The sequence below is a fragment of the Xiphophorus hellerii genome, chromosome 4 (assembly GCF_003331165.1).
Source record: "Xiphophorus hellerii strain 12219 chromosome 4, Xiphophorus_hellerii-4.1, whole genome shotgun sequence".
In the NCBI taxonomy this organism is placed as follows: Eukaryota; Metazoa; Chordata; class Actinopteri; order Cyprinodontiformes; family Poeciliidae; genus Xiphophorus; species Xiphophorus hellerii.
The window spans coordinates 26231721-26253613 of NC_045675.1; the positions used below are offsets into that span (position 1 = coordinate 26231721).

Genomic DNA, 21893 nt, shown 5'->3' on the forward strand with positions numbered 1-21893 from the left:
TGTCTACAAACTCTTGACTCTTTTTCACACTTTGCTGGTGCAATGGCTCGATGCATGAACAAGAGAAGTCAGGATAAATAAAACAATACCTTACTTGTGCCTGGAGTTGTCAGAGGGTGTTCAATCTAAGGAGGCAATCTTCAAAGAAAAGATCTTACAATAAACTCTCAACACCTGGATATTGTTTAATAATGTCTATTTGAGAGATTTCCTTCCACCATGAGCCACCATATTTGTGGTTTAAGTGCAGCTTTTCTTCACTGTATCCGCCTGTAGGCAGATTATGTAAAATAAACCATCAGATCTTCACTCTATCTGTTCCCTCACTACTTATTCTCACCAACATCTTCTGTCATCCTCCCCTTTGAGGCAGGCAGCCAAATTTGCGTTATCATCGCACAGCAGCTCACCCTGTCTCCGTGGGCTGCGGCTCCGGCTGAACCACCAGGCTCAGATTTCAAACGGCCTCCGATCTGCTGAGGGCAGAAAGACGGCAAGTCATCCCCCATCCTCAGAGAAGACGGCGAGAGCCTCTGTAGCGCGCCCCTGTAATTACAGGTCGGGATTCTTTTCCTCGTAATACGCTAAACAGATGTGCTCAGGATAATTCTGCAGCTCAGACCCAGCCTTACGCTAGATGTCCTGTCATTGCTATCAGCTGACAACCTGAAAAGTGTGCACTGTGCTTGCTGTGTGTGTTGCTTGGATTAGAGGTTTGTTATTTTATCGCTTTGCTCCAAAAGATGATTAATGTCTTGACCTTGACAATGACACGTGAACCTGCTTTCTTTGACAGGGACCTCCTTGTTCACACCTTAATTTGTGATGATGAGGCATTTTATGAGCAACTATAACCAATATTAGCTGAGTTAGCTGTGAAAGACTTGATTTATTTTAGCATGTAGAGTCTATTCTAATCTCAGTGCCTTCTAGTATGTTTTCTAGTTTTTTTGACAAAACTGGTATTTTGACTGCTGGTTTAGAGATTACTGAAAGTTTTTGTTAACTGGATCAAATGTCTTCATGAACAGGACCTGAACTCTGCGTAATCTGAATCAATGATATCAATCAGAACCTGTAAAAGTGGTGATAACGTGTTGGCTCCTTTGTCACATAATTTGTCTGTCAGATCCACAGACAGAAATAACATAGAAATAACAATGTTTAAATCAAGTTGTTTTTTTGTTTTTTTTGATGAAAGGGGCAACTAATCCAAACCTATCTAAATTGCCTTGTGTGAAAAAATGATTGTCCCCTAAACCTTGAGTCTCCCCTAGCCACAAGTTTTGGGGATCATCAACCTGTCGTCGGGCAAAATGGACGAGCATTAATGTTCCTTTTGCTCAGCAGTGGTTTTGATCTTGGAACTCAGGCCATTTTTATCAAGTTTCTTTCTAATGGTGAAGTTATGACCACTGACCATAACTTGCAGTTCTTTGGATGTTGCTCTGGGCCTTTGTTGACCTCTACCTGGGGTCATTTCGAACAGCCACCCACTCCTGTTAATGATTTCTTTGGAAGAAAATTATTCTTTCTGTCTATCCTATCACTTAGACAAGAAATACTTGTTTTTAAAAAAATCTATGAAATTTTGATTTTTATAACATTCCACAGTGGAAAAATGACAGGCAATGCACTAGAAGACAAAAAAGTCATTTTTGTGCATTTAAACTTCTACCTCCACCTGTCCTTCAAGTTAATATTCTCCGTTGGTATTCCCTTACATGAGGCTCTGCTAGGAAAACATCTGTGCATCAAGTACTTCTTTACAAAAGCTTGATTCATTATACACGTAGTATTTGGTACATCATTGTCGATCTCATGTCATTTTTATCCCATGGTTTTTTGTTTGTTTCCGTCTGACTTCCAGTCCAGTCTACCGCTCAGTACAGCTTGACACAGCATCTGCTAAAAGGAGACTGTGTGTATTTTTAGTTGTGCAGAGAGCCACCTCTGGGATGCTTCTGAAGCATGCTGTGTCTCCACCGTCTCGAGTGACTGTGATCAGCTCAGATTAATGCAACCCAGCTGCTCCCGGTGGAATTCTGCCTCTGGCCTCCTTTCTTTCTTTGGACGTTCATATCAGACTCTGCATATGGTAACATGGCTTTTTACATCCATATGTAAGGCAGTTACATGAAGTCCAGGTTTTTGGCATCTTTAAAAACAGAAGTGTAACCACTTTTTCTGTTTAACTTCCAGGGAACCTTTAAACTTAAAAAAAAAAGTGTCCAAAGAGTAATTGTTGATGCCCTCCGTCTGCTGGAAAACTTTATTGCAGGGTGGTGCATTTTCCCACTCTATCAGCCAAAGGACTGTCATATTGATGTTTCCAGAGCTAAAAGGGAGTTTGAAAGGGAAAACATTTTTCCATTCACTACAACAATTAAACATAAGCATGGGGTGAGCCGAAATCAAAAAGCTTGTCTTAGGTTCAACATTTCAGCCTAAACCACAGTTTCTACTATACCTTTTTTTTGTTGTTGTAATTTTGGAAAAAAAACATTGCTAAGTGACACTGAAAAGGATATGTTGGGGGGGAAAAAGTGGTGATGGTAGTTTGAGAACAGAATAATCCATTATTATTATTCCTCATTGGCTCTACAACATCTTATTTTCAAGATTACAAATAAATGGGACAAAAGTCAGTGCAATTGAAGCAAGTAATGTTAATCTCAGTAGTTAAGTTTAATTTTGATACGCAGACTTTAATGAATGACTTGCTAAATTTAGAGGTAGTTTTTAAGTAAACATGTTTACTGTGCAAAAAAATACACTCTTTGCTACTTTCTTCATCACACAGTAACACTTAAAGTGTAACAAACTAATAGTAGGCTATCTGTTCAGGAAGCTAGCCTGCAGTCAGCAGCTTGACAGACATACTGCATGTAACTTGCCAACTATAGTTTTAAAACAGAGTTACCATAATAAAATAACTCTCTGTTTCATGACCAGAAATGTTTCCAAACTGCCAAACTTGTCTTTCTGGTCAGCACAGAATAGGTGTAGCTGCCTTCACTGAGCAGGCTGACCAGGAGTGTAATATATTACATGGGAGAAAATTGTGTTTACTTGGGTATTTTCTCTGGTATCTTCATAGGACCAGTGCCATTCTTTTTTTCTTTTTATTCCCGTCTTTCCATTAATATTCTTAAATACAGCACTCTATGAGCAGCCAACTTTTTCAGATTTGGTCTTTGGTGGCTCACCCTCCTTTTGCAGGTTTTCAATGACTGTTTTGGACAACTGTCAAGTAATCGGTCTTTCCTGTGATTGTGTAAGCAACAACAATGTGTGTTAAAAATTTTATGTAATTGTTTCCTTTTCTGAGACTGAAGTTTGCGTTTTCTTTTTCTGCAAGCTCTACTCACTGAAATTAATAGAAATAAACATTTGTGTCAAAATAATTACTTAAATAATTTAACTTAAGTATTTTAATGATACACATATTTGTGTTGATCAGTTTGGTACATATGGATACATCATTTATAGCACAGTTTGTTCTGACAAACACATTTGACTTTCTTATAGAGAAAATTAAAACCTTAATCGTTGAGGTAAAAACATGAACTTTATTCAACAACAACGGCATGATGGTGTCGTATTGTTGAAGCCCCCACGGTGCAAGCACTTCCTGTTTCACCCATGGCTGCTGTCGTTGTCCTGGGAGTGGACATGGGAAGTGGAAATCTCCATGGTAACAACGGAGGAGTGGTGCTGTTTACTTTGAGCGGTGTTCTTTTGTACAAACTCCACATTTTTAATCATTAAAATACCTGGTGGCTGCTTTAATCGCAGTACATGATGATTTAAATATATCTGGTTTGCTAGCAGTTTAAAAATTATTTTTCACAACTTAGCAAAGTGGGAGCATAGTAAATTAGAAAGTTGTTACAAAAAGTCAGGTTTACAGAAGAAGGAAATGGATATTTTAACGTGAGTGTTTGTGTTTCTTTCAAACCCGTTTGGATTTGTGTAGGTGGTGTTGAAATAAATCCACCAGTTATTTAAGCGCTTGTGACTAAACTTTGCTCTTTCAATTTGTTTTTAGCTAAATTTTACTAGTATTTGTTTTATAAAATTGGATTGCAAAAGTTTGACCCTCAAGATCTAGCTCTGCGCTGAGGTTTATTGTTTTTGTCGAATCAAGCCAGAAATCTGTGTTTTCCTCCCGTGTTGTCCTTGGGACTTCAGCTGCACTCAGTTGATTTCCTTCCTCTGTTTTCTCCCTCCTCTTTCTTCAGGCAACAACAATGATTGGAGTCTGCGTAGAAAAGACAGCCTGGTAGTTTAGCAAGCACCTTTGGCACTTCCTCCAGTGTCATATTTCCATGCTGGTAGTGTGTCACCTGCTGACGTGTGGCCAGAGGAATGCGGAGGGAGTCTCCGCCGGTCCGGGCGCCCCCGTTCAGAATGACCTGCCTCAGATATCCGCTGCACCGCTAAGAGGCCTACAGTCATTTTTAATTACGGTGCGGACAGTGATCCAAGCCCAGACTTGTTGCGACTAGTCATCAGGGCTTCTTGGTGACACCTAAAAAATGCTGGAACTGTGACTGGATTTTAATTATCTGCTGTAAACTGTTTGAGATTAGTATTTCTGCTGTACAAAAAAGTCAAATCTGCATAATTTCTTTAGAGGATAAGCAATTCTATATGATACTGTAAGGTATGGTTTCCAGTTTATTTTTTAATATGGTACAGTACTGTGGGAAACTGTGACTCAATGGGAAGAGTAGTCATCATGCAATCAATGCACTTAACTCCAAGCTGGTCAGTGAGTATAACTGGGCGAACGTGGCAACAGTCTAAAGGGCTTTGATTGGTCAGTATGACTTTATATGTATATAGTGAACCCTGCCTATTTGTGGTTTAGAATTCCCAGAGTCACCTATTTGGGAATTTTTTGTGAAAATGCATACAGATTAATCATGAAAAATTCACCTGTTCATGGATTTTTTATTTTTTTATTTTTTGCAGAGCATATCTAAAATATTCAGGGGAAAATGCAGCTTGGGAAGCTAAAATTACTAACTCCCACAAATACCAGGAGTCAACTGATAATGATAATATGACCATTAATATTATCATTTAGTACATTCACTGTTGGCTAGAGATCCACCAGGCAATCAACCAGAAATTATAATCAAACAATTTTTTTATCAGTAGGTGATTATCAATGTTCTACGAGATAAATTAAAATTCAGATTAGTATTTTTTCTTTTTCTTGTGTTTTGTAAAAACTGAAAACTCCCACGTTTCACGTGTTTGTCTTGTGTATGCACTACAGCCTCTGCGAGTGGAAAAGCTGTTGTTATGAAATACTTTGGGATTTTGATAGGTTATGAAACTCTTCATGTCAAACTTGTCGCTGCAGACACAAAGTGAAGGCAAACCACCAAAGAGTGTTAAACATTAAATGTAGCCATGTTTTGGTCTCCTTAGCAACGAGCAGAAACATTTCTTTTTGTTAGGGATTGACTCGAGTAGTTTTCTGCCTCGAGCAGCCTATTACCAAGTCAGATATCTTTTTGCTGGAGGTATGCAGTCTTCAGAATAGCTTAGTTTGTCTATTTAACTTGTTAATTTGTTTCCAACTACAGCTCAGTAAACCCAATCAGCAAAAAAGGTTTACATCTGGGAGCACAAAGCTTGGACTTTGGAGCAATGGAAGAGGGTCATGTGGTCGTTGATTCTAGATTTGCCCTATTTCTGAGTGATGTGCACATCAGAGCAAAAAGACAGGTAACCCTTGTGCCTACTGTACAAGCCTGTGGAGGGAGTGTTATGATCAGAGGTTGCTGCAGTTGGTCAGGTCAATAGTCATTGGCATTATTTGCCCAAAGGTGAGGCTCACCTGATAACCTGAATATACTGAATATATATAGATAAGAATAACCAGGTTATTCTGTCAAGAATATTCTCTTTTCCTGATGGCACTTGAATATTACAAAACAACATTGCAGTCGAAAATGAATGCGACTTGTTTTTGCACAAATCTGTCATGTGAAAATGTTTGCAGATTGACTATATCCGGATTTATAGATTTCCTTATATGCATATTCTGCCCTAAGACACTGCAAAGATTGTTTTTTAGTGGGTGCAGTACAATACTGAAAGTCAGTATGTTCATGAGTGAAATTTTGTAAAGTGTTACTACCACTCAGCTAATAAAATCCCTAATAACAATCTCTTTGTTTATGGTAAATTGTTGTGCAGAAAAACAGATTAATACTTCTGGTTCCTCTCTTCCCGACTCTAGAACTTCAAAAGAAAATCGTAGTTTTGATGAGGCCTAGCTCTATTAATACATTGTAATGATGTCAAACTGGTTTCTACTTAGTAGGAAAGGTGCAGCCAACAATATCAAATTTAACAGTATCACTTTGTTTTCATCTCATAAGTATCATCTAACAATTAGAAATTTGTTGTTGTTTTTCTCACTTTTGTTAATTTAGCTGGATTAGGATTTTACAGCTTATCAACAAGGTCAAGCGGGAGCAAAGGAATAACATGCAGCCAGCCAAACATTGTGCGGTGCTTGCAGAATTTGCAGCCGTCAGTCGCTTCCCCCAACATGATCAGATGGGTCAGAGTCGTGCTGTCTTAGTTGGGTGCCTGTGGTTGGTTATTGTACTTGTCTAATGTGATTGCATGTAGTTGTGAGGCAGATGCATCACAGCTGGTCCAGAAAAGTTCTGGACCAGCTGAAACTGATTTCTGGACAGAAATCAGTTTCAGCTTGTGTTGGAGGAATTATCAGGAACATCTTGTGGCATATGGTGGAGTAGTGCCAGGAGAGCCTCCACTGTATTAAATAATCATAAAGGCTTTGTCAGACTAATTTCTCAGCAATATGAGTGCTTGGCACTTCATTGTCCTCTGTCCAAGTTGATGCCAGACTGGCTGTTAGAATTGCTCTTTCCTCCCTTCCTCCCTGCTTCTTGCTCTCACATTCCCACAGCTCACATTTCGGAAGACTAACATCCTATCATTTCTGTCCGTCTCTGTCTGATGCTTTCTAACATCTCTATTCTTGTGATCCAGCCTGCCTGCCTGTCTGTGAGCTTCTGCGTGTATTTTCCCACGGTTCATTTTGTCTTCACTATTTTCCATCTTTCAAAATTCAGTCTTAGACGGTGTGTCAGGCGTAAGCCATTGCTTCCTGGTTGTTTAAAATTGACCAAAACGTACACAAAAAATCTTTGTAGTGATTAAAACTTGGATATCAATGAAACAGATTTCTCACTTTTACCTTGTTACTTGTGTCCCTAATATTAGGCTAATATTAATCTTCACATCCGACACTAATATCCATCTTTAGCAATTGGATCACATTCTGGCAGCTATGAATAAAAACTAAAAATACTAAAAATGTTTGCATTGGACCTGCCTGTGCTCACTATGGACAACACAAGACTGGCAAAATTACTCCTCAAAAATTAAATCAATCTGAATCTCAACCAAGCTGATGTCTGAACATGATTCAACATGGTTTTGGAGTAACATGAGCCGGACAGCTGTTGCTTTCCTGTATGTTGATCAGCTAACAGCACACTCAGGAATGTCTGCTACGGGAGGAAGCTGGAGTACCCAGAGAACCCACAGAGACAGAGGGAGAATATACAAACTGCATTCAGAAAGACCATAGCCTGTTGCCTTCCTGCAAGGCAACAGGGCAACCAATTGAAGTAGTTCTGTTCAACAAAAATTGGTCTTTTCATTTCTTGTTCTTTTTTTATGTATCAAAATTGACTTTTTAAAGACAGTCCATTAGATTTTCATTCACAGTGAAAGCTGCACATGGACTTGAGCAATAAAACACTACTAGCCTTTAGTTTTACATACTGGAACACTAATGAGAAACTTCCTCACACGTGTCTAACAGAAGCACTTAATTCTTTAGTGCCATTACTCAAAATGATTGATCCACTTTTTTAAAAAAAGTTAATACATCACAATCAATACATCATTCTTTTTTAGACCTTTCACAACATCCCTGGCTGTAGTTCAGTTTCATTAACAAATCTGGTGCTAAAAGTGTTATTTAGTGCTGTTCCTGTTTGTTTAGTTTCCTTTTGGTGAGCAGCCTCTTGGGTCTAGTCTTTTGTTGAATGTCCTTGCTAACACAACCAATTTATCCAAGCTGTGGGCTGGTACACTCTCTGTGGCTGGTTTATAGAAGTGGAATAAATAAAACCCAGAAACTAAATTGAGATGTTTTACAACATAACAGACTGCGTAACACTATGATCTGGCAGTGTAATCTCCTGTTACATACGTAATAAATGGCATTGTAAAAGCTCGTAATCACAAATGATACCTTAGAAACTTGAAGAGGACATGTGAGTTTGTTTTACTACAAACTCTTGAGTGCACACACACACTCACACAGAGAGCGATCTCAGTGACAGTCTTCCAGTTTTCAGAAGGATGACCTCATGTTATAGAAAGCTGACCAAACTCGATCCTTAACACCGGTGTAACAATGGCTGGCATTGTGGAGCCAGATAGTTACACTTCACTGCAAGCGTCCAATAAGGCTTCATTGACGATGCTCAGATGACAAAAAGAATGCAGAATCTTCCTCCTCCTTTTTCCATCAGTGTCTTTCAAACCGACTGTTTACAAGTTTGTAAGCAACCTTGCACCTAGAGTTACTTGTTTATAACACTGAAAAGATGCCAAAGAAGAAAAAGATGAGATGCATGTAATGACAGTGTGATATCTCATTGTTCAGCGTGTTTGTTCTTACTGGTCTTCTTTTTGTAAGGTAGTACATGGAGCCTGAATATCTAAAACATTGAATTAGTCAGGCAGGCTTCCTTGGTAGCAAGCTTACAGGTGGCTGTTTATTTTAGCAACAGACATGCTGAGAGCTGGACGATATGATGTATATTGTAGCTAAGCAGTGTCTTTTTTTCCCCCTCTCCCCTGTCTAAAAAAATGTCAAAACAGCCCACTTTGAATTTATTCTCAGTGTAAAAAAAAAAAAGAGAAAAAAACCTTGGTTTGGTTGACATGCAAAGTCATGAACCATGGAAACTGGACTAACCAGTCTTTCAGATATGTGTACAAATGCTGTGATTTAACACCTACTGAGTGTTGTGTGTGTTTATGGGTAAGATTATGAGTAAGGGTACAATTAGGTTTAGAAGAAGGCCTCTTCAATACATTTGTTACTCTGTGATGTTAGTCAGCCCAACTAAAACTCCTCATTGAGTCGGTCAACAAAGCATTGTTGACTCAAGTTACTTCCTTTCACACTTTAACATATGATTGTAAAACATAGTTAATATAATTGAATTTTATAATTGGTAAATAGCAGCTATTGTTTCCGTAATTTACTCATGGTTAAGGTCGTGCTGAGCCTCTAATCCAAGTTCTGATAATTGTCCTCAGCCTTGTGTTTAACAATGATAGCATCTGACCCAAGTTTAACTTTAACAATACCTCAAAGCAGGAACTCTCCTCTTGTGTGATCGTGATCTGCAGATCCAATATTTACCTCATGTGAAATCCAGCATTGCTTTTTCTGGTATGTCGAGATTGTATCTGCCCTGATCTGCTGCGTCTTGAGAAAAGGGGGGTGGGGGGAATCTGCCATGGCTGATTCCAGATCAGATAACTCTACTGTGGTGCCTTAACGCTAACCATTCATGTCATGTAAATGGATCTGTTTCTGGTTCAGTTGTGTGAGGAGAAAGGAGTCGGGGGAGAGGCCTCAGTAGGTTTCCTCTAGCTGTGCTCCGTCTGCTTTTTCTTCCTTCAGGACCCAAACCTCCCACTTATCTACACCAAACCTTATAACATTTGGTGGGTAGACACGGCCATCAGGTGACATGATGTCATACCTCAGAATATTTTCTTCTTTTTCTCAATCTGCTCTTCATACTTGCCATTTTTACACGATTATGGCACAGCATGGAGCACTGTAAATTAGATGCTTTTTTTTTTTTTGCTTCATGGCTTAAAGACTGTAAGGTGCTTGGATCCTTTTGCTAAAAATCATGCCCAAATCAACATCCCTCTGGCTTCCTTGACTATTTGTATGGGATGTTTGTGCTGCTGTTCATTAAGGCCAGATTTGTGTAGTTTGGCTTCATCTGTCCTGAGAACCTTGTTCTACAAGTTCTGTGGTTTGTTCGGATGCAGATTTGCAAGCTCAGGGCGTCTTGTCATAGTCTGGGCTAAACTGTGGTTAATGTGTCAACACAACACTGGTTTCGGATACCGTTTTAATGGTTACCGAGGTCAAAGGTTGGTTACTTTAATAAAGTATGAAAAAACTTATGAAATTTTTCAGAGAATCTAAATGTTAATGAAGTTAATGTCAGGTATTTGCAACTTGAAACTTAAAAACAAATAAGACTATTTCCAGTACACTTAGTCAGCTTGTTTTATTTTTTCTTAGTTTTTTTTAAATTTAATATTACAATTACTGACTAAGTACATTTTTATATAAAGTATCTTTTGCTCATTAAAACATCTTTTTTGCACCTATTTTTGAAATGGAGTTCTATGCTGATCTTTAATTTGCCCAAACATCAACAAGTAAAACAAAACTGCACAGACAGTACACAGCGGCATTAGATTTTCACATCTTTACATATAGCATGATAACTTTCTGAACGACTGTTCTGATTGCTCTGCAGCAATTGGTTGAGGTTCTGTTTGAAGGTAAATAGTCAGTCAGTGTGGTCCTATGCGGTGCAGCTCTGACACAACCCTAAGTCCCCCCTCCCTTTCCGTTAAGCAGGGAGCTGACCATCTGTTCAGGACAACAGGCTGTAACTTGCCGCCTGAAACACTCACACTCCTATGTGCAGACATAGACTGAAAGCTTAATCAGGAAGACAGAGAGCTCTCCCACTAGATCCTTCACTTTAGCATGTCTGTATCAAAAACTGCGCTATTTAAAACAAAGAAAAGTTTCTTTCTTTGCTTTGGTATTTCTGCATTGATAATAACACATTGTCTTGTGCAGCATTTCAGTGTCATGCGGGTTGTAGCAGAGTTGCTGAGGCAACACATGGCAGGTTGGATAGGGGCCGACAGGAAACTATCTGGACTAGGTGCAGCATTGTTGTCATTTCCCTGTTGGAGCCCTTCATGGTCGTCTGTGTGCACGAGCTATTTTTATCCCCTCCTTCATCTCGATTTCACGTTTTCTGCTGCGGTTGGTCTTTAGTAAAGTATATAATTGGTTTTCTTCAGGTGTTCTTAAAGACATGTGAGCTAAACTCCTGGTTTACTTATGCCAGTAATTATTAGACTTTATAATGGTGATAAAGCATTCAATAAAACACACGATTTCCAATATGATGTTTGGTGGTGGAGGCAAACATTTGGTCGCAACTCCAACTTGACTCCACCCTCAACACAGACTCCAATATGCTGGCAAAAGTATAGCACAGGAAGCAGAAATATGTTTTTTAGATTATGAACAGCAATCACATGACTCCACAAGAAAAAAACCAAACAAAAATTATAGTTATAAAAAAACATTAAAACACCGGTTGTAAGTTTAAAAAGTGATAAATGATTCAAAAGCCATGACATTATTAAAATTTCTTTCAAAAAAAGAAAGAATAAAAGATGGTTGACCCAGGCAGACAAAATAAAGCACCAGCTAAGGTGTTGACCATCAGATCTGGGCTCCTTCCCCATCACTGAAATCAAAACAAGGACAACCAGTGGCTCTCAGCTAATTGGAAAAGATGAAAGATGCGTTCAAAAGATGGTGTGTGACAGGCTGGTGTTTGCATTAAATTCCTGGGATCCCTGCGTACAGAAGCACCCTTCAGTTTATTTATAACTTGCTCCGAAAGCCAGCTCTTAAAGTACAGACAAGGGTAAATACAGCTCATTTATGAAAACATAGTCACTGGGGGCGGATAACATATCACATGAAAATGTATGCATGTGTTACTGTGGATGGTGTATAATTGCACAGGTCTTTCCCAGGCAGATTCCAGCACATCCTGTAATGCACTGAACATTTAAATCTAATGATGCATAGGAATGTAATGTCTGAATTATAATAAACATTTCTTTGTGAAACAGTTTTTTTTTAATCTGCTGAATTATAGCTTAAAGTGTTAGAGATCATTGTAAAGTAATACAGTGCTTCATTCACAGAAGGTCGGAGCCTTTCCAATCAACCCCAAAGAACGTTAATCCTCAGTTATACTCGAATACACTGCTTCTCATTGTTATCCAATGTGATGCATGAATTTACCATTTGCAACAAATGTTTCTGCTATTTTACAGATGCTGCAAAGAATAAAATAACTATTTATTATTTCATTCCGTTATTGTTGGTGACATTTGTGTGACTGATCTATCTCCAGCGTGATGATTAAAATTGAATCAGAATGGCAGAGAAATCTCCTCAGCAGCTGGGATGTTTTAATTTAACCCCGCCTCTTCCCGTCTCTGTCTGTTGACCCCCTGCTCTCCGCATGATGCCCTGTCACTGTGCGTTAAAGCGGGAACTTGTGAATGGCGTGATTGTGCGTGGCGCAAAGAGGATGGCAGCTGCTGCTGTTGGAGTCTGCAAGGAGCTTATGTGAGCATTCGCAGTGGGTATGAGTGTTAATGGTTATCCCACTGAGCCTGATGACTTATCCTTTATCCAGTGTGAGTGTGCATGTCAGTCTCCAGCAAAATTATATGACCCCTTAGCAGATTACATAACAGCACACGAGGGCCACGTGTCATAATATGGTGCATTTCGTAATCTGGTGGGGTGGAGTGGGCTGCGTAGAAATCCCAGACTGTAAATCAGTTTAGAGAAGTTCATTCATTGTACAGATGTTGAGATTGTTCTGTGTTTTCTCTAGTGGCCGGTCAATTTTTGGCCCGACTCAGAGGCCGGTCCCAAGTCAGAGGCCGGTCCCGAGCCAGGGACCGGTCCCGACTCAGAGGCCGGTCCCGACTCAGAGGCCGGCCCCGAGTCAAAGGCCGGCCCCGAGTCAGAGGCCGGCCCCGAGTCAGAGGCCGGTCCCGAGTCAGAGGCCGGTCCCGAGTCAGAGGCCGGACCCGTGTCAGAGGCCGGACCCGAGTCAGAGGCCGGACCCGAGTCAGAGGCCGGACCCGAGTCAGAGGCCGGTCCCGAGCCAGGGGCCGGTTCCGAGTCAGAGGCCGGTTCCGAGTCAGAGGCCGGTTCCGAGTCAAAGGCCGGTTCCGAGTCAGAAGCCGGTCAAGAAGTGCAATCAAATTAAGTCCCGAAGCAAAGTGGAACGCATCCCTCGCAATACTTTGGAAAATTCTTTCGCTCAGTTCCTCTGATACGTCTGAAAGTACGTCCACGTATATTTCCCCTGTTTTCCACTGTTTGATTAAAAATATTAATTAAAAAACATCAACAGTGACAATATAATTTTTCTCCTACTCATAACCTTTTTTCTCATCCATGTTGCTGAGTCTTGAACCCCAGCTGACGGCTCCTTTAGAATATACAGTCCTCCTTCCTTCACCCCTGACCCCTGAGTTTGACTATTACATAAATGCTGAAAGTTCACCCTGCCCTCTGCACTTGACTTGCATAAATCCTTGCAGGTGACCTCTCTCTCTTGCGAGGCTCTCATCTGCTGTGGAGTTTGTGGTCATCTTGTGCTTCCCACATGTCCAGATGTGGTGCAATAAAACTTTGTGTGAAAAGTGCAGAAAGGAGCAGAAAACATGAGGGATGTTACCCCGGAGCAAATCGCTCATGGAAAGATTATTCCAGTTGGCCATATGCAGCAGAGTACATTTTCCTGTAGTTTGTCTGTAGATTAGTTGATTTCACAATGAGGTTTTTTTTTCCCCCCACAGATTTTCATCTCAGCTGTTGTCCATGTCACTGGAAATAAACATTAATGTTTAAGCAGTGATGAGAACCTGGTTGGAAAATTGTGCATGCAATTAAATCAATAGTCTGAAGAAACCCCTGATCATGTTGCTGCTATCACTTGGCTTCACTATTACTGTTCTTTTACTTTTTCTTGATACATAGTGTTGTTTTTACTCTAAAGTTAACTTTTTGAATATTTTACCAAGGGTACAAGGATGGTTCCATCAGATCCTTGCTCATTTTTCCTCATATCCAAGGTTTTGAAAGAGTTTTGCCAGGCCTGGATGTTTTCCTTGGAATAAGGAAGGCTTCTGTCTTGCAACCCGACTCCTTAGTAGAGAAATGTGGATAATACAGAAGATTGTTGTCACATGTGGAACAAAACCAGTTCTTGGCAGAAATTTCTGCAGCTGCTTTTTCTGTTGTTGTCAGTCATTGCAGCTTCCCTGACAAGTTTCTCTTGGAATTACCTCCAGTTTTGTTACGTGGCTATTGTACCGTATTTTATGAAATTGCAGTTTGGTTTTATGATTTAGTGTGTTTTCGTTTTAGAGATTATACCACATGCTGTTCCCCTTTATGATAAACAGACTCTAAATTTTGACCCTTTGAATGATTAACTTGAACAAATTTTTGCTGTCTTTCACTGCATGTATCATGCTATAAAAGGACTTAAAATTTTTAGTGCGTGCACTCTATTCTCTGGTTGAATTTCAATTCTGACAATACTCCAGCTTTTGGTTTATGTATTAATCTTCAGCCAATTTAATAGATGAACTCTCACCTTGCCCAGACATTTATAGCTTTTGTGTTCATGTTAGCGACGGGATTTGTCCCCTTCGTTCGTCACACACAGAAACTCATCTACCAGCTATGTACCGTCACAATGAGCTCCGCCACCCATTTGTAGAGACCGGGATTATATGAAATAAATTTTCCGGTTCGTCCGTAAAGCTACACTTACGTTAATCATCTAATGCGCAGCCGGCCGCAGTGTTCAGTCTATCCTCTCACCTGTATAAATACACCTGCAGCGCTTTTCCCCGCCGTTCTCTCTGAACCGGCACCAGGCAGCAGCTCCGGGAGGGAAAAAGTTGCCGTACTCCAGGCTTCGCGCCAGTCATTTTAAGGATGCTTATTGGTCCCCCAAAAAACGACAAAGACCCGGACATTATCATCAATCAATAAAATCCTCCCAGGCCGAACCTGAAAACTGGACATTACACTGCTAACACTTAGCTTTCGTCAACAACTCAGGCGGAAGTGAGAGCGCTGGGCAACGCAAGTAATAACCCTGCCGGAACACGGTGCATTAAATAATAAAATATAATTTAATGAAGCTTTGAGGCAGATACATTTTCCTTGAAGAATTTTAATAATCGAGGTACTCGAATCACTCGAGGAATCGTTTCAGCCCTATCATGTATGTTAACCTTTTGAGCAAGAGCTGCATTAGCAACCTTCATAACTTCTTCTGAGGCTTTTTTTTTTTTTTTAAAGAAAATAGAGTGTCTTATTTTTATGGTTCAGCACATCTGTGTGTCTAGAACAGAAATCCTGACAGATTCGGTGGGACCGAACTGCACACACAGGCTGATGTTTATGTCTCCCAAATCAAACTAATTGGATTGACCCCCTTTGGGGTGGAGTGGGCTGCGTAGAAATCCCAGACTGTAAATCAGTTTAGAGAAGTTCATTCGTTGTACAGATGTTGAGATTGTTGTGTGTTTTCTCTAGTGCTGTCTATCAATAAATAAAAAAAATCTGATTAATCACACTCTAGCACTGTGATTAAACACTAAAAGCTTAACTTTGTAAGTTTAAAATTTAAACAAACGCACGTTTTCAAAAAAACATTTAGAAAAATGTTTTATTGTCTCAAACCACACATCTCAGTTTTCTAGGTTTTCATATTCAGGAAGGTTTAAAACAGGTCATTTTGATTTTGAATTACATTCAGAAATGGTAACTGTAAACTACTGTAGTTGTGCTTTGGTGGAAAAACAATAAGTAAGCAATAATTAAACTACACAGTAGGTTGGCTTTATTCAAACATCCATCACAGTGTCTTCTGTTAGTTTTTTTTTGGTAATAGTGGCTTTTATTTCACAGTAATCTGATAGGAGGGGGCAGACAGAAGGGGGGCCAAGGAACTGAGAACGGGATTCGAACTCTGGATGACCTCTTAAAGGTCCATAGCCTCTGTACACGGGGTACCCGTTGTAACTGCGTTGTCTTTTTTAAAGCAAAATTTACCACTGAGCACACCACCCTGACTCTTTGCGTTTGCGACTCTGCATTGATGAACGCAGTACAAGACCGTGCTACACACTGCTTTGAACTAAGTAACCCTCTGCAGAAGAGAGACTTTCAGGTCAAAATAGGTAATGCGAATAATCTACACCAGGTAATACTATGCATTAAACAAATTAAGATTAGTTGCAGGCGTAAATGCGTTAACATTGACAGCCCTAGTTTTCTTACAAGAACTTTCATACTGATTGCTACTGGTCCTTACCCTGTTATTCTTCTTTCTTCCAGTGGTGATGTCTTGAGATAGTGGTCTCACCAGCCCAGCGAAGGACGTGCCAGTACCAGGCCTGCTGCCTCTAATGGGAGCTCCTGCTGCACCATGAGTGCTCGCGATGGCGTTGGTGGCGTTGGTGGCAAGGGCACCCTGGGCCGACGGCAGCGCTTTGAGAACTCAGAGCTCACCGTGCGCATCTATCCAGGCGCCCTCGCAGAGGGTACCATCTACTGTCCAATCAGTGCCCGCAAGACCACCACAGCCGCTGAGGCCATCGAACGTGTCATCGAGCGGTTGCAGCTGGACCGCACCAAGTGTTATGTGTTAGCCGAGGTGAAGGAGTTTGGTGGGGAAGAATGGATTCTGAACCCCACCGACTGTCCCGTGCAGAGGATGATGCTCTGGCCTCGCGTGGCTCTGGAACACCGTTCGCTGTTTGGCGGCGATGATTATCGCTTCCTGCTGAGGCAGAAAAATCTGGATGGCTCTATTCACTACGGAGGCAGCCTCCATATGTGGCTGCAGGTAACGGAGGAGCGAAGGCGCATGGTGGAACGCGGACTGCTGCCGCAACCCGATTCTCAGGGCGATCACGCCGATCTGTGCTGCCTGCCGGAGCTCAACGAGCGCTCGCTGCTGGACAACCTGCGCTCACGCTTCCGGCAGGAAAAGATCTACACCTACGTAGGAAGTATCCTCATCGTCATTAACCCTTTCAAGTTCCTGCCAATCTACAACCCCAAGTATGTGAAGATGTATGACAATCATACGCTGGGAGATTTGGAGCCGCACATTTACGCCGTGGCGGATGTGGCCTACCACGCAATGCTGAGGAGACAGAAGAACCAGTGCATCGTCATATCTGGGGAGAGCGGCTCTGGGAAGACGCAAAGCACAAACTTTCTCATTCATCATCTGACTGCCCTCAGTCAGAAGGGCTTTGCCAGTGGAGTGGAGCAAATCATATTGGGAGCCGGACCAGTATTAGAGGTGAGGAATACGCTTTTATTCATTGGTTTTGTTTAGAACAAATCATTTGACAGGACTTGGAAAAACAGCACTTGACTTGAGGGCCTAAGGACCTGTTGCATTTGGGGTGGTGGAGTTATTCTTTTTCAGAAATACTGTAGTAGAGCGTTCAAAAGACTGCTTTTATTTAACTTCTTCAAGTAATTTTTGGTGACTAAAGATTTTTTGCTGCAGACGTCACTTTTTGATCTCTTTTTAAAACCAGCTCTGCACACGCTTCCACACATGAACTTTTTTTGTTCAGTTCTTAGAACTCTAAGTGCCCCTTCACAGTGATTGGAGATCCTGCAAAAATGTAAGATGTAAAGTAGCAACAATGTGGATTTGTTTAGCAAGGTTTTGCATAAATTTTGTGAAACATGGTGGTTTATAATCGTGGTTGTAACTTCTCAAGCGGCTTAGTGGAACAAAAGTGGTGCTAGATCACAGTGTATCTGCAGGGTGAGGCCTGTGTGCACCATTATGGCTTGGTTCTTAGTCTCCTGTAAAACATGTGGTCTTGTGGTGTGCTCTTGCATGCAACTGCATCCTGAAGAAGTTTCAGAGTGTTGTGCTGGTGTGTGACCTAATGCACGGTGCGGTCATGGGATTAAGGGGAAGGTTTGTCTTGGGAATGTGCTGCTTCGAGATAGACTGGTAGAGGTAGTTTTTCCAAATCTGCTGCATTTGAGTCCCATCCTTAGAGGTGTGGCGGAACTGGGGATATGGAAATGCAAAAAAGGCTTCACATTTTAAGAGTAGTGGATGGTTTTGAACTTTTGATTTCAGAGTTGATTTGGACCTGATTAAACCTGAAATCTGGGATTATCTAATGTTGAAAACATTAGCTGGCCTTTATTAAAATATTTTTATGCGGTTAAAAACTTGATAGGAATTTAGCACTTGTGAGTTTGACTCCTCCTAAAATTACTGTCTAGTTCCCCTTGTTTGTTGCCAGAACTTTGGAAAATGGATGCTAGCTATTCTGGAACCTCTGCAGTCATAGTTTACACAGTGCATCTTATTGCAGCTGCTTCCACACATAGCATTAGTCACACATTGCTGCTTTTCTTGCCTCTGTCTCTTGTTGATCTTAACTGGCACAAAGAAATTTAGTACAGTTTCTGTCCAGCTGTGTGGGGATTATTTGGAGAACAGAGGAGCCTTATCTGCATGCAGGCTGTTAATTATCAATGGTGTAGTTCTAGATTCTTGGTTTTTTTTCTGCACCATGGAAATAGAGTCTCAAGGTGGATGTTGTAGAGGCCTAGCCAGAGGTCTGTGAAGGAAACTGATTGTTTTCTCATCACTCAAGACATTCCACTCATATTCTTCTTTTTTTTCCTTCAGGGACCTGCAACTATAGTGCAGTCCATTTCATGATCTTTGATGGGTTCACAACTACACATTGTTTCTTTGCCCAGCCGAATTCCTGAGAGTTGCACAACATTGATCAATGGCATTCATAATGCTGCCTGTATGAAAAGGCAAATATGGGTTGTGTTAAGATTCTTTCTATATGTCGCAATGGGTTGCAATGCTGGCTGTCACAGCTCCTGATTGCTACACGTTTACTTTTGGTCCACTTATTAAGAATGAGGCGGTGTTGTTACTTTGAGTTCAAGCAGCTAAGAAGAAATTTACTCTTGACTGTTTCATTTTATTCATGGCAATTCACAAGTTCACTGATCTGGGAAAGCGTTCTTCATCTTCTGTTAAATGCTACAGTGGCTTTTTTTCTGGTTTAAAAAAAACAAAACAAACAACCTCCCTGTACTGGGTCCTTCTCCAAGATAATGATCCCATTAATGTATTCTCTCTTAAAAAAAAACTAAGTTGAAGTAAGTGTTACATCAATGTCAAGTTGAAACTATGATCTCAGAAGCCAAGGTCAAAGGTAACCTAAAAGACAACAGTTCAGGCAGCAGGTAGCTCCACGAGTCCACACTTTATTGCTTTCAGTTGGTAAATACAGTCCTGAGGAATGCCATTGATCTGTGTGACTCTCTGGTTAATGTGTAAGCACATTGTCTTAATCCTCAATGCCTCAACACGAGTGAGTAGCTGTGAGTGCAGAGGAGCTGCCCATAATTGTTTGCACAGTGAGATTGCATATCTGCCCTGATGGTGATTGATGCCAAGACTGGAGCTGCTGTGCTACTGCAGGGAGAGATGGACGACATCAGAGCAGGAACAGTTTACGTCAGTGGGATCCTTTGTCCGTTTGCCTCTCTGAGGCTTTTTTCTTTTGTTTTAGGGACGTACTGTGAGAGTGAGGAAGATTTATTAAGCAGTGTTTTCATTGATATTACAAAATTTTTTATTTTAGAGTGCGTTCCTAATGTAAATTTAAAAAATGTTACCTCTAATCTCTGTATGTAAAGAGTAGAGATGATAGGAACATATTTTGTGATATTGATATCTGATATTTTTATTGCTGTTATGGCTGGTAAATATTTACCGATGTGATATAATTTTTTTTTTTACCTCAATGCTGACATTGCTTCTCTGCAACAGTTAAATCGTAATCCTGTGAAGCATAACTATTATTGTCACATGACCAAACAAATGCCACATGGCCAGCTCCTTCCCGTCCCTCTCCTGAAAGGCATACACAAATGGCAAGGTGATGGAAAGAAACATGGATTGTTAATATCGCCCCAGTTTCAACAAAGCAAAACATTTTTAATTTGTAAAAGCCTCTTCCATCTTGTGTTGTACATTAAATATTTAAGGGAATTCATGTTGAAATAAATAATTAATGAAGAAAAATGTATATATAATTGTAAGAGATGCCAAACTTGTACCTCTACTTTACTTCACTACATTTTTTGGTTTAGCTTTGTCCTCCAGAATTACTGGAGAGCATGCTTAAATCTGGGATTGAGGCTGGGTCAGATTGTTACCTCAAAATGACTCATTATCTGCACGTAAACAGTGCCACAGCAAAGCAAAGCCAACATTTGCACTGTAAAAAAAAGCAAACTAAACATTGAGACCTAAGTTTAGGTCAAGACATATTTGTTTAGGTCAAAAAAGACATATTTTTTTTAAACCCACGTTAGAAAATGTTACTCATAAATAGGGGTTTATTTTGGAAACCAGCCAACAGTTGGAGCTCTTTGTCTAGGTCCTGACTCTTGCTCCAGAGTTTCAATTATTGCAGCTGAGAACGAGATGAAAACATACTTTGTAAGGACACGTTGTGTTGATTAGATGAACTCGGAAAGTTTCGGCATTCCTTAAACACAGTGATTATTCCAAATGTAGGCACTTAGAAGTCTGACAGGCTTTAATTTCAGCAAAGTTCCAGAGTCGTAAAGTGATTTTTGCTATTCCTGCCTCGAGTTGAACAGCTTTGGACTTGAGCTGACCCTGTAGACTCAAGACAAATAGAAGCATACATGAAATGTGACAAATACTTCACACAGTTTTGCTGTAGTGCTTATCTGCTGTCGGTCATTCCTCACAGTGTTTAGCTTTTTGTGGCAGAGTCGTCTGAAATGACGTTAAGCCTCTAGTATCGGTGAATGCCTGCATATATAGTAAAGTGTACTACTCTATATAGTTTGGCTCGGTTTTATCTTCTATTGTCTCTGTTGTGGGACTGTTTATGCATGCAGAATGTCTTCATTCATTCTCAGAAATGGACCTCATGAAAAAAAGCTTTGTGTGCTTCTCTTCTCAGTCTACATACGTTTGAACTCTGGCAAGTGAGAAGTTATGTTATGTTTTGTTTTTTTTATATATTATTTTTATTAATTTTAGATTCGTTACAATATAAAGAACAAAGAAGAAACCTGTGCCGCCACACACATACACACATAAAAAACAAAAATTTAAAAAAACTACAACAAAGTACCCCACATGCACGAGAAACAGGGTGTCAATCCTCTCCTCCAGTCCACGTCACCCCTCAGCCATCAAGAGCGGAGAAACAAAAGCAGGCAAGAACAAATAGAGCTATAAAACAAAAATAATAATAATAATAATTAAAAATAAAAATAAAATAAAATCCTAGGGACCAAGCAGAAAAGACTCAAGGGGACCCCAAAGTGTCAAAAATGTATCTGATTTCTGATTAAGATCATGGGTCAGCTTTTCCAAACAAAGGATAACAGATATCTGTGTGAGCCACATATTTACTGTGGGGGCAGAAGTAGAAGTCCATTGTAACAAAATACATTTCTTGGCAAGAAATTGAAGAATTGTAAACAAGGATTTAGAATGTGCATCCAAATGATTGGGGGAAACATTTAGAAGATAGAACACAGGAGAAAAAGAAAAGCGAACACCCAGAACCTTTTCAATCACCAAATGCACGTCCCTCCAAAAGGTCCTTAATAAATCACATGACCAGAATAGATGGAGAAAAGTACCTCTATGCCTCGAACATTTGCAGCACAGATTGGAACGGTTGGGGAACATTCTCTGAAGACGAACAGGGGTATAGTAGGATCTATAGAAAAGTTTGAAATTCTGTTCTTGTATAGAAATAGAAGTGCATTGAGGAAAGGT

At 40.3% G+C, this 21893-nt stretch overlaps 1 protein-coding gene across 4 annotated transcripts in view; it reads left to right on the forward strand.

Annotated features, from left to right (window-relative positions):
* The window catches only part of myo9aa (myosin IXAa), a 118649-nt gene that overhangs the window by 9766 nt on the left and 86990 nt on the right, over nt 1-21893 (forward strand). For all 4 annotated transcript variants that reach the window (XM_032560207.1, XM_032560211.1, XM_032560209.1 and 1 more), the window contains exon 2: nt 16382-17357. In XM_032560207.1, the coding sequence (XP_032416098.1) occupies nt 16473-17357 (885 nt within the window). In that variant the 5' untranslated portion in view covers nt 16382-16472. The remainder of the gene's footprint in view (nt 1-16381; nt 17358-21893) is intronic.